This window comes from Mustela erminea, chromosome 2 (assembly GCF_009829155.1).
Source record: "Mustela erminea isolate mMusErm1 chromosome 2, mMusErm1.Pri, whole genome shotgun sequence".
NCBI lineage: Eukaryota > Metazoa > Chordata > Mammalia > Carnivora > Mustelidae > Mustela > Mustela erminea.
The window spans coordinates 116466593-116485545 of record NC_045615.1 but is presented as its reverse complement, the minus strand read 5'-3'; the positions used below and the strand labels follow the sequence as shown (position 1 = coordinate 116485545).

At 38.8% G+C, this 18953-nt stretch overlaps 1 protein-coding gene across 3 annotated transcripts in view; it reads left to right on the top strand.

Moving 5' to 3' along the window:
- The window catches only part of PPARGC1A (PPARG coactivator 1 alpha), a 641970-nt gene that overhangs the window by 326771 nt on the left and 296246 nt on the right, over positions 1 to 18953 (top strand). Inside the window, exon 1 of one of the 3 annotated variants that reach the window (XM_032333988.1) lies at positions 18486 to 18653. The exons of the other annotated variants lie outside the window; for them this stretch is intronic. Within the exon in view, the coding sequence (XP_032189879.1) occupies positions 18558 to 18653 (96 nt within the window). The 5' untranslated portion in view covers positions 18486 to 18557. Of the gene's footprint in view, positions 1 to 18485; positions 18654 to 18953 lie in introns of those variants that run through there. 3 annotated transcript variants of the gene reach the window in all.

The following is an 18953-nucleotide window of genomic DNA, read 5'->3' as shown; positions in this document are numbered from 1 at the left end:
CTTTTCAGCATCTCTTTTCAAGGTCGATTGTGGGGATAATAATTGAGCAGTGTGTTTCAAATGTAAAGTGCCATATAAATGCTAAATAGACTTGTAATTGCTGGGCACTCTTCTGTTTCAGATACCATAAGGTGGGATGGGAATGAATGGATATAAAGGTTTATTCCATAAATACCATGACAAAGTAACACATTCATGTTTCTCAACAAATATTTATTGAGTACCCAAGTGCCTCCTAGCAGCCAGGCATTATGATAGGTGCTAGAGATAGAGAGTAGCAACCACAGAAGCAAGAAACCTCCTTTCCACTTCTGCCCAGGGAACTTGTGTCCTGATGGGGAGAGATAGGCAATGAGCAAAGGAATAAATAAGATATATGGTTTTACAAAAGGATGCTGAATGCAATGGAGATAAAAAAATAAAGCTGAAAGGGGATAAAGAGATGAGAGATGGAATTTTAAATGTCATGAACTAGATATTATAACTATCTAATAATATTTAATATATTAATACTATCTAATAATAATCTTTTCAGAGAAGTTTAGATTTTCAAAATTAAAATCTATCCAAACATAGAGTAAAGGATGTGTTTTCTGTTATATAGATATCTTTCTAGAAATGTAATTTATGGGCACCTGGGTGGCTTAGTCAGTTGTGTCTGCCTTTGACTCAGGTCATGATCCCAGGGTCCTGCCCGGCAGAGAGTCTGCTTCTCTCTCTCTCCCCAACTTCTCCCTCTGTCCTCAACCCTCTCTCTCTCTCTCTCTCTCTCTCAAATAAATAAATAAAATAGAAATGGCATTTATGATTGTGCCTGTGTGTGTGTTTGAGTGTGTGTGTGTGTGCGCGTGTGCGTGCACACATGGGAGCGATTTTTTACAGTTCCAGAGTCAAGGTTTCTGTTTGCAACAATTCTTCCAAACTCCACTAATTCACTAATCCTTTTTCCAAATTCATTCTAGTTCTTTCAGTCTTCCTCTTGCTATCTCTTCCTCTCAACATACCTCATCTGTTCCTTAAGTTTAATGGCATTTTCTGGCCAAGGTCATACTTGGGTGTGCTCCTAGAAATTCAAATTCAAATTCAGAGGCCCTTGAGAATTCACAGAGGAGCCCTAGGCTTCATTGGGTGGACACAGCTCTGTGCACAGCTGTGATGTAGTGTCCAAGAACCCAGGCTCTGGGGTCAACCCTGAGATTTGGTAAGGTACTTGATCTTCCTGGGCTTCAGTTTCCTTACTTAAAGAATGAAGATGTGATGTGAATTGAATGACAGGACCTAAGGAAAATATACAACAGGACATTTGGATGCCCCGACTGCTGATGTGAAGGAGAAAATGTACAATGTCTTGTTTGTTGATTGAGGGTGGATGGTAGATGTTAGGATGCTGAAGAAGACCATGGAAGGACACACCAAATGGTTTCATTGAGAAAGCTTTGTCTGCCGATGTTGTGTTTTCTGCTACCATATTCATAGTACTGTTCAGTATCAGGAATGCTTGCAGTTAGCAGAGATAGTCTCCTCTGAGCACCACAAACTGTATCTGGTATTTTCTAAGGAAGAACTAAGGAAATTGTTGCAGAAGTTAAGAGAGTCCTCTCTAATGCTCCTAGACCAGGGACTTGATCCATTAGGATATGAAATTCAGTCATAATTCATCCACTCTGCTAATTTCTATGATAAATGGAGTTTCTTGTAAAATATACATATTTGTAATTACTGGGTTTTTTCTTTTGCATTATCATGGGAAAAGTGAAAATTTACACATTTGCATTTTATATTTTTCAGAATATTATGATGATACTTTGAAAATTTAATGTATTATATGACTATTTCCCGGTGTTTATTAATAAAATTATATAAAAATTAAAAAAATATATACTATAATATACTCAGAAGGTACTATAATATACTCAGAAGGTACTAGGTGCTCACCTCCTGAGTTTTTTCTCATTATAAGTTTTGGAAGATAAATAGCATAGTGTTTTATCATGTCAATTGTCTAGTTTAATGGTTTTCAGATTGCTATTATTTTTTTAAAATCAATATAAGGAACCCTATATTTTCTAAATGAAATCCAGCTTGGAACCTCAGGATGTAAGGAAGATAAATGGGATTAAGCTTGTTGAAATGGAAACAAGAAGTCTGGATCCTGCCCACTCAGCCAGGGCCCCTTGAGCTCTCACTGTTCTCCTCTCTCCCAAAAACAGCCTGTAAGACATTTCTGAGAAACACTAGTGTTTCTTGGGTCTTTTAGACCAACCAAAACAATTTATCAGAAGGAAGCTGACTCTAATCTTCCCTCAAATGCTCTGCATCCTTAAATTCTCTTTGCAAACAGTGGTCAACCTTACCTCCTCCCTAGACAATTTTGGGGTGGGAAGTGGTAGTTTGAGTTTCTCAGCTACCCGCTCCACCTCTTTCTTCTTTTGTATCCCACCAGAAACCGTCTCACTGGGAAATTCAACTTTTCATCCTGCTTTACCTCTATGTAGCATATGCAATTGATCATCTCATCATTTCTGAAGCTCCATCACTCTGGGTCCTGCAGTAAGGGCCTAAGGACTCTCAATAATGATGGCTTTGATTATGTCACTCCCTGTCTCAGAAACCCTCCATGGCTCCCTATTTCCTGTGGAATCAAGTACATACTCAGCAATCAATAATCAAGACCTTTCTTGATCTATCTGATAGAAAGTTTCCTTTTTTAGCCTTAAATTTTATGACTGCCCTGGATTATTGCCTGAACCTTCTCTAGAACTCCCTTACTGTGTTTTTAAAATTGAGAAAGTTTACTTACAGTTGGGCAAAGAAAAATAAGGGTGGGATTAGGGAAGATATAAAAGGAAGGACCCTTCATCTGGACCTGGTATGATGAATAAGATTTAAAATGGTAGAGATGGTAGCAAGGGCATGACATTTTCCCTGCAATGCATGAAAAGCTCTTGCCAACCCTATTAGATGGAAGTTATTTGAGATCAGGGACCAATGTGCTATTCATCTCTGGAGCCCCTCACTAGTACCCAACTCACAACTCTGTTCATCATAATCCTCAGTAAATGAATCCTGAAAAGAAGGAACAGCTAACAGAATTGGAAGTCTAGCAAACTTAAAAAATTTGCTCAAGTTAATATAGTCAATTACTGAATAGATTAAACCCCTTGAAAAATGAAAACTAATATAGAAATGTGTTTTTATTATCTAGTTCCCTAATGCATTTTTTGTTTTATAAATGATGCAATTATGTTATTACAGTGTATCTGTATTCATTAATAATTTTGTCAGAGGAAAGCCAGTGTCCTGTTGGAATTATTTGTATACCTGGACTTTCTATCACAGCTTTTCCAAAGGAAGCCCTATCAGTTATTTATTTATTTATGTATTTATTTATTTAGCCAAGTAACGCTACATCACAAAGCACTCTAAAACTTAATGACTTGAAGTAACCACTGTTTATTATTTATCATGAGTCTAAGGGTCATCTCTGTAGTTATGCTGGTTTAAGCCAGGCTCTGATGATCTCAGGCAGGCTCAAACTTGTATCTGGGCCAACTGGTGGGTCAATGAGGGGCTGACAGGTTGGAGGATAACCTCGGCTCTGCTCTAAGTGGTCTCAAGCTTATTCTCTTGGTAAAGGTGGAGGAAAAAGAGAGTGAGCAGGAGAGTACAAGGCCACTAGGCTCAGATCACACACACACACACACACACACACACACACACACACACACAGTCACTTCCACCATATTTTATTGGCTAAAGTGAGACAAGACAGTCAAGAATCAAGGGATGGCAAGATAGATCCCACTTCTCAGTGGGAGAAGCCATAGAGTGACATGGCATAAGGTGTGGATACAGGGTCCTGAGAGCGGCAGAGAACTGGAGACACCCAATGTTGCAGTCAGTCTGCCACAGAAGACCTACATGCATCATCAGTTTTTCTTAAGATTAAGAAAGGGACAAGGGAAGATGCACATTAGCCTAGCTTGAAAGACCAGGAGCTTGCTTTTGCTTTATTGATGCTCAAGCTGCTACTTGAAGGTGCTCAGAGTGTTACCATTCAACCTGCCCAGGCAGCTGATTTAATTCTTTAAAGGTAATTCTATATTCCGTCCTTTTCATGCCCTCTTAGCTTCTTATCTTCTAGCACAGGAAATGATAGATCAGTTGATTTGTTGCCTTTGTATCTATAATGAGTAGAGAAATAAAAGACATTGGGAAGTTCATAGGAAGAGATACGTGGAGAAATGAAAAGAGATACTTTTGGTTTACCTCTTTCTTTGTTTTTGAAAGGCAAAATCTCAAAGAAAGTAGAGTGCAATCTTGGGGGATATTTTTTGGTTTGGGAAGGATCTCACAAGGTGCATGAAGGCATCTGTAGGGAGGAAGTGAATGGAAGTGCTGATCCGGAGTATTGGAAGGCATGAGAAAGAAGGGACTGATCAATAACTATTTTTCAAGTGCGGAGCATAATTTGTGTCAGGCTGCTGAAATGAGTTAGTGCTTCATAGTTAATGGCTATGAGCACATTCCTGTTTTGCAGCACTCTCCAGAATGTTTGCCATCAACAATTCTAAAAGGCTAGGAGTGACTCACAGACAACGTGAGTAACGCACTGGAGCTTCGTGAGCTGGGACCGCTCCTTATCTGAAACTCTTCCCCTTGGACGTTTTGTATACTTACATTCCCGTTTGGCTGCCTCTTGAACCACCCAGTACTCATGCCCTCTTGTTTCAATTGACTTTATTCCATCTGGAGTTCTCAAGGTTTCCCCACTCAGCTTTTTCCCAAGCCCTAAAGAAATACTATCTCTTGTATTCAAAGTGTGGTCCATGGACCAAGGGCATAGATGTCACCAGTTCATGAGTTTCAGTCCCCACTCCAGATCAACCAGTGAGTCTTCATTTGAACAAGATTCCCAGTGGGTTCATGTGCTCACAGAAATTTAAGGAACACCACATTATTCCACAAACATTGATATTCACCTCTGCTTTTTTTTTCCCCTCACTGTTAACCTCCCTAGGGACCCCTTTTTTCTCTTACCTTATATCAGAAAAGACTCCTCAACTTTTCATTAACCTCTGTATGAATGATTCCGAAGTGTCATGAGCTACACTAGCAGAAAATGACATAAAGTCTTATTAAAATATTTTTTTTTCAAGGTTTGGTATTTGCTTTGGTAATTGGAAACTGGACATTGCTGTGAGGCCTTCTTCCTTTATGGAGTGGTATAAGCCACAAAACAGTCTGAAAATTAGACATGTAGGAAAACAAAGGCCACACCATCTTACCAATGTGAGTCTCTAATGTTAGTCAAGACTTCCTGCCAGCAGAGTGGGTACTGTTTATGATTGGAGGCATATTAGAAATATGATCTCATTCAAGTAGCTCCATTTCAGTGAGTAATATGCATTCACTGAGTGTTTTCATGAACCATGTGCCACACACTGAGCCAAATATTATGTATTCATGATATGATGTAATCAGCACATCAACCCTGTGGAGCATGACCCCCACTTTAGAGATGATGAAAGTGAGGCTCAGGGAAGGGAAGAAAATTGCCCAAGTTATACTGCTGGGGAACTGCAAGATTGGAAAGAGGCTGCATTCTTTAATCTATGAGATTTCTCCAACTGGAAATTCCTTTTTTTTTGGTTCCAAAAGGCTTTTTCCGCTGGGTTTAGCAGGCATACATTTCTGAGAAGAGGTGCTACACTAAGCTAATTCCTGACCTTTCATACCTGGGCACAGGTATTTTGAGTTCTCCATTCCCATCCTTGTCTTCGTTGTCTGTTTCAAGTGCTGTGTCCCGCATGACGTCCATTCTGATACTTCCAACAAGATGTCACCTCTCTCTTTGAATTGTGTGGCCTGTGGTTCTCTGGAAGCTTTACTTAATTGTGGAATTACCTGGCACCTTCTCTAACAAGGACGTTCCATCCTTTGCTCCCCTCTGCATCCTTTGCCTTGCCTGGCACTGTGCCTGGCACATCACAAATAACACATATTTGTTCAGTGAATTGAATCCAAGCTGACTTCACTCTGACAGGGACCTTGGGAGTGTCAGAATGCTGAGTGGAGGGAAGGTTGTTAACAGAGGAGAATTTCTCTGATTAGACTATTTCACACCTTTTGCCAAGGGCCAGCCCAGATTTCTCTTAAAATCCAGACCACGAAGAATGGAGGCTGAGGGGATGACAAGAGGAGACAGTCTGTTATAAGACCCCTGAGGCCACATGGCCTGGCCTCCTAAGAAGGGGAGTCCACTCAACTGCTTTTGTTCCTGAAAAATCTCAACTAGAAAGAAAGCAAACATTTAAAACTTTCTCTTGGAAAGCTATTCTGCCTTTGATTTTTCAGAATGTCTTCAAGTGATTTGGGTCTATTTTTAATACCCGTGAGACATGATGTTGTAAGGAGAGCTAAATATAGGGGCCACATCCCCCTTTCTTTTATTCATTGGCCTTAATCTCCCTAGGAGGAAAAGAAAACGCACATATTTTACCACAGAGTTGTGACGTTTGCCCTGATGGGCCCTGCTGAAAGGAAATTCATAAATACTGTGTCGGAAATAAAGATAATGAATGGATTCTTTTTGGAGAAAACGTTAAGTGGGAGTTTCTTTATGTTAAACCTCCCCTGTCTGCTAAAGACTGTGAGATAGTTCGACTTGCTTTCCTTAGGGTCCTTTGGGGACAGCAGTCAGCCTGTGTTACTGGAGCAAGCTTTAGCACCCTACCATTGGAATCCAGAAGAGTAGGACACTCAGCCAAAAATAACACATGGCATCAGAGCAGCAGCTATAATTCCGGTTCATTATACACTTGCAAGTCTTCTTCTTCCTCCTTCCCTCCTCTTCTTCCTCCTCTTTCCTTAAAGAAGGCATTAAGCTCATGTTAAAAGCGGACAACTGTATGAGTACCCATCGAACCAGAAGGAGGGACTAGGGCTTCTTGAAGAAGCACAAGCCTGAGAATCTATTCTGGAGGGCTGGGCTCTCTGTCTTGTGCATTCTTTCATGGCTTTGCATTTCCCACATAGCTCAGGATCTATTATTTCCATATCTGTGACTCAATCTGGGATGTGGCTTGGAAGAGTCCCTGGGTGAGTCTGCAACCTGGTGGCAGGTGCCATCATAGCCCTTAATTGTTGTGAAGGGTGATTAAGAGGGACAGCAGGTGAAAGTGTGGCTATCAGAATGGTTCTGGAATCACCACTTAGTACACGTCCTACCCTTTAAAGACCATGAGAACTTTGGAAAGTTACTGAATTTTTCCATGCTTGCATTCCCTCATCTCCATTGAAGAGATAATGATAACACCTTATAGAATTGTAGTAAAGATTATAGTGCATGGCATGCAGTAAGTACTCAACAGCCTTTAGCCTATAAGTCTACCATTGTAACAAAGGGTAGTGCCAAGGAATTTTCTAGACCGGTGACGTGATTCAGGCCCCTGGTTTAGTATATTTACTATGTCTTTACCATCTGCAGGATAGTCTTGGCTTAATTTGGTTTCTAAATTTGTTCACGGTCTTGATTCCCAGCGCTGTTTTAGGTAGGGTGGCAGACTCAGCTTTAGATGAGAAGTGCATCTACAAGTGTTAGATATACGCTCCATGTGGGCTGCCTCTTGGAGAAAAGGTGTCCCAGCCTCTGCTTCCTCTGCTGTTCCTCGATGGAACTGAATTGGAAACATTGGGTGGTTTCTTCCAACAAAGTGAAAATAAAAAGGTCCCAGAGAGTACTCTTTTTGCCTTACTCCAAAAAATACAGTTCCCACCCACTCCTTAAACCTTCCCCAAAAGGCTACATTTTTGAATCCCTTTGCTGTGCATGCTCCTATCTCTTTGTCTTTAAGAATGTCAGCTCTTGGGGGCACCTGGGTGGCTCAGTGTGTTAAAGCCTCTGCCTTCGGCTCAGGTCATGATCTCAGGGTCCTGGGATTGAGCCCCGCAGCAGGCTCTTTGCTCAGCAGGGAGCCTGCTTCCTCCTCCCTCTCTCTCTGCCTGCCTCCCTGCCTACTTGTGATCTCTGTCTGTCAAATAAATAAATAAAATCTTAAAAAAAAAAAAAAAGAATGTCAGCTCTCCAAAGGAACATGCCTTTGTTAAATGCCATTCAAAAGACCATCTCTATTGATATTGGGTTGGTCTTCCTCTGAAGGAGATCTTTGGGGAAACAGGGCCTCAGGGCTTTTGGGTCAGAAGGATTCTTGTCCCCAGATTTCTCTGTGTATACAATCATTACCTGGAATCTATCAAAGGAGAGTTTGTCTGTTTGGTGTCTTGTTGGCATCCATGGATATTTGGATTTAGAAATGAGTCTAAAAAGGAGAAAGATTCCATAGGTCAGAGCACCATAAAGTCCTGGTGTTGTAGTCTACATTATTGTGGAAATAGTTCAGAAATTATTATATTTAAAAATACTACCACTCAAACATTTAAATCTGGATTTTACACCAAGGGTTGGGACAAGGTCTTCATGTTGCTCTTTGTAAAGGACACTGACATATAAGTGGGATTTCTAGAGTTGAACTATGTTGGGGTCAGTGTGTGGGATGGTATGGATCCCTGAGGTAGTTAGTGAAAGCATGTTTCCTTCTCCATAGCTCAGATGTTATTTGTAGCTGGAATGATTTGCTTACCTGGCTATTTTCCCAGAGGATGGTGAGGACAGGGACGTGTTCTCTTTATCTCTTAATCATGAGTACCTGGCACCATTTTAGCACATAGTAGGTATCCAGTTCATGCATTTGGCATCCATGAGTAATGAAATGATACGAAGACACTACTTTGCAGCTATTTATTTAGGGAGAAAGACATTTGTCTTGACTTCTGTTATAGGACTGGATTTATCTCTGATGCCAGTTTAGGACTCAGAAAATCATTGAATTGGAATTTTGACATTTGGTCTGTCTATAAATTTCTGGTTTATTTGATAGCTGTAATAGGCACATTTAGAATATAAATTAAAGTGAATTAAATATATTATAGAGTTTGTCCCCTTACTCTTACTCTCTAAATGCTGAAAATGCTAAACAAATGTGTGCTTAGTTTCATGGTTGCTAGGTTAATACCTGGTCTGCATCTGCAAATTGGCTTCTTTGTTGTAGAACCTTTAAAAATTATGGCTGTTCAGATAGAAGCTAGAAAGTATGAATTCAGCTCTTATTTTGTACTTCCTGTCATAATGCTTTTCTGGAAAGAAGAATGAACATGCATGTTTGTAGCAAGTGGCCTCACCTCTAAATTATGGATGTAATTTATGATGGTTCGATTTGAGATTTTTTGACTTTATAATGGTGCCGAAGTGATACACATTCAGTAGAAACTGTATTTTGAATTTTGAATTTTGATCTTTTCCTGGGCTAGTGATATGCCTAGGGTACTCTCATGGTGCTAGGTGGCATCAATAAGCCAAGCTCCCACTCAGCCATATGATTATAAGGGTAAACCACTGACATACCACCATTGTGTGCCCATACCACCATTCTTTTTTTTCACGGTCAGTATAGTATTCAGTAAATTACACGAGATACTCAATATTATATTATAAAACAGGCTTTCTGTTAGGTAATTTTACTCAACTATAGGTTAATATGTTATGAGCACATTTAAGTCAGGTTGGGTATATCATTAAGTGTGTTTTTGACTTACCATATTTTCAACTTATTATAGGTTTATCAGGATGTAACCCCATCATAAGTCAAGGAGAACCTGTATTTTTTTTTTTTTTTTATGGTTGTTAGTCAGATCCTTGATGTTACTTTGACTCGGTTTTCATGATTTAATTTATTTTAGTTGGTAAAGATTATTCATCACTCATTTAATTCCAAGGTTATCTATTGATTCTTTTCTCCTCATTTGGTATTTTCTGACATTTTGTGGTACTCAAAATTGATTTATACAAAATCAGTCATCTAAATGTCCACAGGAGGCATCTTTCACTTGTCATCAGCTGTTTTTCTGAACTAATAAGTAGAATCGTCATGTATGTTGAGTTTGCTGAGTAATTAGAAGGCAGAGGTCCTGCTCTTCACACCAACTGCACCACACTTATAAAAATTCTTATGGAATTTTGAAAGTGAGATCACTGAGAAGGTTCTCCCAAGGTAGCAACCAATTTCTTGGTTGGGGACTAAATTGTTCCCTGTAACATTTTTTTAAAAGGGTTTATTTATTTATTTATCTTAGAGAAAGAGAGAGAGAGCGCGCACGAGAGAGTACCCATCTGTATGTGTGTGCATGTGAGCAGGGGGAGGGTCAGGGAAGGGAGAGAATCTCAAGCAGATTCTGCTCTGAGCATGAAGCCCATTGCAAGACTTGATCTCACACCCCTGAGGTCATTACCTGAGCTGAAATCAAGAATCAGAAACTTCAATTACATTTCAAAAAAAGGCATACTAACTTGCTTAAAATGAGCCAGCATATTTTGGTTTACTTAAAAAGTTAATAATATCTATTTTTTGTGAACCAAAATAAAATTTTACAATCCCTAAAAACAAAAAACAAACAAAAAAAAAAACAGACACTTAACTGACTGAGCCACCCAGGTGCCCCAACCTGTAATATTAATCAGTCATTCTATTTCTAAGCTACTCTAAACCTATGCTCATAATAAATAATAATAATAATAATAATATAATAAAGCTTACTGTGCAAATAGGCCTTCAAGGTACATCTTCCTTCCCATTGTTTCTTTCTGCTTCTTTTTTTTTTTTTTTAAAGATTTTATTTATTTGACAGAGAGAGATCACAAGTAGGCAGAGGAGGTAGACAGAGGGCGGGGGAGCAGGCCCCCTGCTGAGCAGAGAGCCTGATGTGGGGCTTGATCCCAGGATCCTGAGATCATGACCTGAGCCAAAGGCAGAGGCTTTAACCCACTGAGCCATCCAGGCGCCCCGCTTTCCATTGTTTCTTTTTTTTTTTTTCATTGTATTTCCATTCGTTTCATTTTTTTGTGTGTGTGCATTTTTTTTTTATATATATTTTTTATTTTTTATAAACATATATTTTTATCCCCAGGGGTACAGGTCTGTGAATCACCAGGTTTACACACTTCACAGCACTCACCAAAGCACATACCCTCCCCAATGTCCATAAGCCAACCCCCCTTTTCCCAACCCCCCTCCCCCCAGCAACCCTCAGTTTGTTTTGTGAGATTAAGAGTCACTTATGGTTTGTCTTCCTCCCAATCCCATCTTGTTTCATTGATTCTTCCCATTGTTTCTTAAACTTAATGAGTTAGCCTTGTTAAAATGCAAATGAACTTCTGTAGATTTGGAGTGAGGCCCAGGAGTCTACATTTCTTTTTTTAAAAAATTATTATTATTTTTTAATTTTTATTTTGGTATTTTAATTTTTTTTCAGTTAATTTTTTTTTATTGTGTTATGTTAGTTACCATACAGATGAATGGATAAAGGATTCTACATTTCTGACAACCTCCTAGGTAATGCTGGTCTATATACTTGGAGAAACAAGCCTACCTTGCAACTCAATTCACATCTTAATTCACTCCTATTTTGAAATTCTCAAACAGTATCTTGAGGTTTCCCTTGTGTTAAGATATTACTATCAAGAGTAAATGAAGAAGGAAGAGATTCCCAACACCCACTCCCACCCTCCTGCCCATGCCAACTTAACATTTCATAACAGCAATGAGAACCTAAGTATGTGTGTAACTATGTAAACCAGTTGGATTGTTTTTAATAATCTTCAATCAAAAGAACTTGGTGGTTGATAAAGTCAATTTCCATGAGTCTTTGAATTCCTATTTCAGAAATTTATTTTTGCCTGAGGGACTTTGGCAGTCCTTCACCTTCTCTGTTCCAAGCCTTTCTCCTCTTCTGAAGTTCCCCTTGTCCCCATTCTCATCCCTTACCTGGTTGCAAAGTCTTACTCTTCAAGCCGAACTGGACAATAACTTGAGTCAAAGTGTTAGGAGATAAAGCTTTAGGCTACTCTTCCTAGGAGTATTTGTGGTTTCATAGATAGTGATAAGAAAGTTTTAAAACCAAAACGTATGACTGGCAGACTTTTATTTTAGCTCCATGACAGTCTACTGGACAACTTTTTGGGGTGAGAGGGGCAGGAGGACGAGGAAGGTGGAAAGACATTTCCAGCCTGCCGTATAGCCTGTTTCTCATTCATCTTACTCGTAAGATCTACCTTCCCACTCTACTTATTAGTCTATTGGTTATTATTTTGAAGGCTTATGACTTCAGATGATCTTTCAAGTAAACTCTTTTAAGAAAGTATTCTGTAAAAAAAATAAAATTAAATTAAAAAAAGAAAATATTCTGTAATTCATCTCTGCTTTGTTTAACATTTACTAAGGCAATACTCTGTGTCTCTGAGCTCCTTCAATATCCAGGATACCATCAAGTCAGGAATAGTGTATAAACATACTGGAAAGGGAATCATTATTTTTATATTGAATTGGGAAGGATAAAGTATGGAATGTCTTCACCTGTTTGGACTTAGATTTGATTCTTCTCAGATCAGTGACAGATTCATATGTAGAGAAAAATTGAGGTTCTCATCTGTATGTTGTTTTTTATTACATTATTTTGCTTCAGGCTCAAGCATATCAAAGTAATTCAGACACTGTGGATGAAATCATCTGATTTCCATCAATAAATGTCTACTAAATCCTTCTGATTATAGGCAGTTGGTATTATTACATAGGTATAGGAAGACATGGTAATATCATGCAGTAATTAATTGGAGTCTACGTGGCTCAGATTTATACAACATTTAATGCCTATAGTTATAGCTAGGCTGTTTCTCACTTAAGTGATTTAAGTAGACTTTGGTATTGAAATGGATTCTGTTTCTTGGTTTGAATATGAGTCTATTGCTTTCTATCCCTGCTCAATATATGCAGGTTAAGAAAAAGTTCTTCCTGGTTTACCACTTTCTTTTTTATTATAGAAAACTTATTCCATACAATTGAAAATGGTTGTTGACTGATTAATCACATAAGTTGATTAAGTTGGGGAATCATAAATCACATACATATACAAAACATTTGACTTTTGCTTAAAATCACAAGATCCACATTTATTCACCATTATTTTGAGGTGGAGCCAAGGTCTTTGCTATAAGCTAGAGGGGTGTCTTTTTTTTTTTTTTTGTATAGGCTGTATCCCTAAAGGAATCTCTACAAATTCCAGTTTCAATTTCTTCAGTGTTAATTAAGAATGTAAAGACAGTGACCAGCAACCCAAGTAGAGAGGTCTGTACAGATTTTTATGATCCTTGCCCCTACAATGGTAATTTTTTTTAAGGATTTTTTTCTTTATTGAGTCTTTCCAAAACATTTGACTAGTTTCAGGAAAGCAACAACTCCCTTTCCATTGCAAGTCACATTTTATAGAAATATTATTTAATTAAATTATGTAATTACATTAATAGGCACAACTGGCATAAATAGGGCTGGTAAAAAACACAAGTGAATCTTGGTAAGCATATAACCCAAAGCTCATGGTATATGAAAGAGCATTTTGCCAGTTTCAGTGTTCCACTGGCTATAGTCTTGTAGGCATTGTTGTAGTTCAGTTTAGATATTTTATGCAAGGAATGGTAAATATTAATTATTCCAGTGAAACAATGAACTCAAGACCAATACTTTTTTCTTCCTTTTCAAAATATTGCTATAGGGCCAGAGTTCATCCATTTCAGATTTATCATTTTTATGGTAGCTGATTTTGTTTATTTGTTTTAATTTTGTTTTGTTAGAATTAATATACAGACACCTCTGGTATTTTGGATTTGATATATTATTATAATTTCTTTTTGTGAGTGTGTGTGAGAAGCAAATTCTGATGATTCACACCTTACTATTAGCTTCCAATTAAAAAAAAGAAGCAAAAACAGAAGTAAATGTTTATAAGGAAATATCTTGAAAAATTTTAGTGAGAATGGATGTGAAGGAAGAATGTATAATAAAGTGGATGATAAGGACTCAAAAATATTCTAGCCCAGCTGTTAAGTGAAAGTAGGTGCAAAATCCTATCAGTAGGTAAAAGACCATCCATTTCTTCCATGCCTGGAGACTCCTTAGCTCCCTACTTATTTTCATCATTGTGCCCCTCTTCTCCTGGCCCAGACTTCCTTTCATTTTCTCCTCTAGACAGAGTATCTGTATCTATTTGAACACCTTTATGGCCTTATCATACCCTCATTGGACATAGTGGAATGCAGGGTTTAATTCATCTGGAAAACTCTTTGTTTTCTAGATTTTTGATTCTTAAAATGAAGTATTAACCCATTTTTATTGTATAAGCTAAAAGGAATTTCCTCAGAATCAAGGGAGGACTGACTAATGATGTGTTTTGTATAGATTTTTCCTTTGTAATTTTTTTATATAACTTTTCCACAAGGAAATAGCATAAATTCTAAAAGTCTATTTCTTATTAGTCAGCATATTCTTAAAAAAAAGAAAGAAAGATAGATTTATTTATTTATTTATTTATTTGAGAGAGAGAGAGAGAGAGAAAGAGAAAGTGAGTAAGCACAGTGGGGAGGAGCAGAGGGAGAGGAAGAAAGAATCTTCCAAGCAGGTTCCACACTGAGCACAGAGCCCATTTTCACGACCCTGAGATCACGATCTGAGTTGAAATCAAGAGTCGGACACTTTCGTGACTGTGCCACCCAGGCCCCCCTAGTCAGCATATTCTTAATAAGCTGCTTATCTTGAGGAAAAAATAGTGATTTGCTGGCAATCCTTGGTGTTGCTTGGCTTGTCGATGTATTGCCTTATCTCTGCCTTCATTTTCACATGGCTTCTCCCTGTGTGTGTACATATGTCTACATTTTATAAAGATACTGGTCATGTTGGGTCAAGATCCACCCTAATGATTTTGTTTTAGTTTGATCACCTTTGCAAAAACCCTGTGTCCAAATAAGGTTACATTCTGGGGTACTATGGGTTGGGACTCCAACCTATCTCTGTGGGAGGACACAATACAATGCATAACATGGGTCATAGTATTAGCATTTGCATTTGAAAAAACCATTAAAAAAAAGTCTCTCCCAGTCGTGTCCCAGGGCAGACTAGAGTTTGCGTCTTAAAATGTCAGTGACGTGATTTGGCCAGAGTGTTATCTATACTTTCCTTATAGTTTATTTTCATAGTCAAAACTTCTTTTAATGAAAGCATTTAACAAAGACAGAAACAAAGCTACTTCTTTTTCCATCGCTTGATTTAAGAATAGTGAATAAAAGCTATGCTATTTAATAAGCTTCTCTATTCATGTATGTTCTCATTATGTTTACATTTTGGAGACATGTACTTTATTTTATTAGTAGCAAATTTATACTGAAGTACATTTATTATTTGATGCTTCATTTTGCTTTCATTAGTTTCTTTGCTAAATGATAAGTAGCATCAAAGTCATGCTATTCTGAGTTTGCATTCTGACACAGAGTGACACTGCATTATTGAACACTTTTACCCTTTCCTTTTAAAATTCATATTTCTACATCATCTGTGGAAATTGCATGCTTAAAGCTACTAACTGATGAGCAGGAGAAATGCAGGCTGTAAACAAAGGGGAAATACTGGAGTGTAAGGTACATGTGTAGAACAGACTGGGCTTGTGATGGAATCTATTTAAAATAATATTTCAGACTTACTCAAGGCTTGCAATAAATACTCTAGTTGGATTATTTCATGTTATTGTGACAACAATTCCATATAGCAAGAATGGTGTATTGGCCAGGGTGGACTAGGTTGTACTGAGGGAAAAAGCCACCCTGGCAGTTTATTTCTTGTTCCTATAGTGTCTGTTGTTGGTCCAGGTTACTCTCCAAGGCAACCGTTCTCCAGGAGTCAGCTCAACAATCCAGTCTGCTTTGGTATTAAGGCATACCTTATCAACACATGCCTTGTGATCATTGCATTATGGGGAAGGGTGGGCTGACCATCAAGTGCTGGTGATCAAGGTCTCCCCGTGGAAAGTGATACCCATCCTTTTTCTCATATTCTATTAACCAAAACAAGGCATGTGGTTATGCTTAATTTTAAGGGGCTTAAAATTCAATCTTGCTGTGTGATTGGAACATAAGAGAAAGAGGTACTGATGAACAATAATATGCCTAATTGAGATGATAATGCTTCCCTTTGGCAGGCATGGAAACTAGGTTCAGAGAGATTGAGTGACCTACCCAGGGACATAGAGCTGCCTAATAATGGGGCTGCTAATCAACCCTAGGTCTTTTTTGACTTCAAAGACTTTTTGTGTCCTGCCTTCTATCACAACTGATTGAGCTACCTTGCAGATGATATGATTCAAATGGTAAATTGATTGCTCCCAGATCTCCTTTTGGGGTCCTGTTGCTAAATGTTTGCAGGAGGTGGGGAAGAACTGATGATTGGTAAGGCTGCCATTGAGTCTAGGGTCTGGGAAAATATTCTAGACCTTTGTTTCTCTCGCCTGTCTCCTTTTATTGTTGTTCATATTCTTTTATACCTCAGGATAACCTCTGAAAAAGCATCTGAGTGTTCTAAATAAAAGAGAGAAACCAAGCAAGTAAAGGAAGGATTTTGCATTTATCTGCTTTGTTAGAGGTGAGGGGCAATGTATAGTCTTGTGACTATTAAACGAGTAGTAATGGCAAGTTAGGCTTGTATGGCAGGTTCTAGTCTATAAAACATGTTCGTCTATAATCTGAAGGTGCAAGCAAACCTACTTGTATTAACTGGCAGTGGCATTGTATCAGTGAGGTGTGATTGTCAAGACAGGCAAGACAGTCCAAGACTGTACAGGTAAAAGGGCATTGACTGGCATGAGGGAGGGATCTAGAACACTGCAGTCAGATCCGAGTTAACTCCTGGCCCATCACCTGAGCAGATGTCTTTGTCTCTTGAATTCTTCATCTATGAATCAGGAGAATAATGATGATTTCATAGACTCTGTGTAAAGAATAAATGAGGTAAGGCCAATGAAGCACTTAAAACAGTGCTGGGTAACTAAGTCCAAGCTCAGTAAATGCTGGCCACTTTTATTATTATTATGGTGCTTTTTATTGGGAAGATTTTCCAAATAAGGTATGTGAAAATTGAGGTCTATGTGCCATGATAGATCATAACAGAAATACTAGCCTGGATTCTGGGATATTACAATCACTATCACTAGAGGTAGTGGAATATATTTTGAGGCCAGTAACCAGGATGGAGAAATTACCCAACAGCCTTTCACATAGTTTGCAGAAGGAACTAGCAAAATCTCACCTGGAAAAGAGATATTTCAGCAGATACTTGAAACAGGGACCACTATTGTCCTTGGATCTTTGAAGCATTGTCTTACAGAATAGGTTTTACTCTTATTCCTTATGGAATTAAAAACAACAACAACAACAACAACAGTACAACTATGGAATTGACAAGGGAAAGAGTATCAATTTATTTGGGGACAAAGCTATCAACCATGGAATAAGACTGTTTCCAGAGGTGGTGAGTTTACCATATATGGTGGTATAAGCAGGGTCATGGGGGATTCAAACCTCAGAAGAGTGATTAGATTAGAGAAACCTCAAATGATACTCAAAACTAAGTTCTGTGATTTTAATCCTGGATTCTGAAGGGGATGAAGCCTGGTGATAGTGTTTTTACAAAGCTTCCCAGTTGATTCTGTTGTGTAGTCAAGTTTGAGAACCACTGTTCTAACTGAAAAGAAGTAGGTACTACCAACAGTAGTTCCAGCTACACACCTTAAAATTATAGGTAATCAATTCTGAACAGCAAGAGAGGGTCATTCTGTGCGAGAAACCAGTGAAGCAGGACAGACTTTGTTTAGATTTGGGTTGGTTTAGCCCCACATTTTAGGAGTCTGTCCAAACTGATCATTTTGGATAATCATTTGGAAAAAGGGTTGGGGTCCATGGTCAAGGCTGAGTGTCTGTGGCAAAACATCCCATGGGGTGAAGCCAGGGACTGTAGATGCTCAGGATTCAACTATAGGGATCAGTCTATTTTTCGCCCAAGGGAGCTTGCTATTTTTCATGTTTACTGGCTGGTGAGTGATTCATATGGTGCTGGGGGAAATGTGTTCAAATGAAAAGTGTTGCTTCTATGTAAAGTAACTTATTACTTCCAGGATATTCCAGCCTATTGATACCACGGTGCAGAACAATGCAAATTCGTGTGTGTGTGTGTGTGTGTGTGTGTGTGTGTGTGTGTGTGTGTGTGTGTTGGGGTGAGGAGAAGATGGGAGCACACATAGAAATGCATATTTCCAGGGCATAAAGCATGCCTTCACACTTCCCTCCTCTGACCTTTATGCCAGAAGCATAAGAATGACCCATTGTCTGCTGGCCCTGGAACTTAGTTGTTCCTAATCTCTGGACACTCAGTGGCTGAGCTGGCCTCCCGCCTGGCCAGTTGGCAGCTGTCAGGGTAGCCCCATGTATCCCAAATTTATTCCCATGTGGCTTCTTCCTGCCCGATCCTTCATCCTCTGGCCTGGCATTTTCTCCATGACAGTCTGCCCCTGAACTGCCCTCGCTGCCGCTTTGGTAAAGGCTTGCAACGAAAGGGAGTAACAGCCACTGGCGGATGCAGTTTGTGCAAGCAGCATCAGCAATGGATGAGACCTCCCCCAGGCTGGAAGAAGACTGGAAAAAAGGCCTTCAGCGAGAAGCGAGCTGGCAGGTAAGTGATGTCCTCAGCTCCAGATGGACCCTGGTCTCTCTCTCTCCACTCTTTAGCCCAAGTGTAGGTAATTCACATTGGTCTTTTTGCAGAACTGCATTATCTGTAGGCACATCCATTTGGGAAAGGTCCTCATTAATTTCCATTTCTTTGTAAACCATGCAAATAAGACTCCAAATGAATTTACTCTATATTCTCAAGCAAGCTAATGGGGTTTTACAAATCTATAGATGTTGCTAAATTCATACTTTCTTAATAAAGGCCCTTGAATTAACAAGTTGCAGGTGTATATCAAAGGAA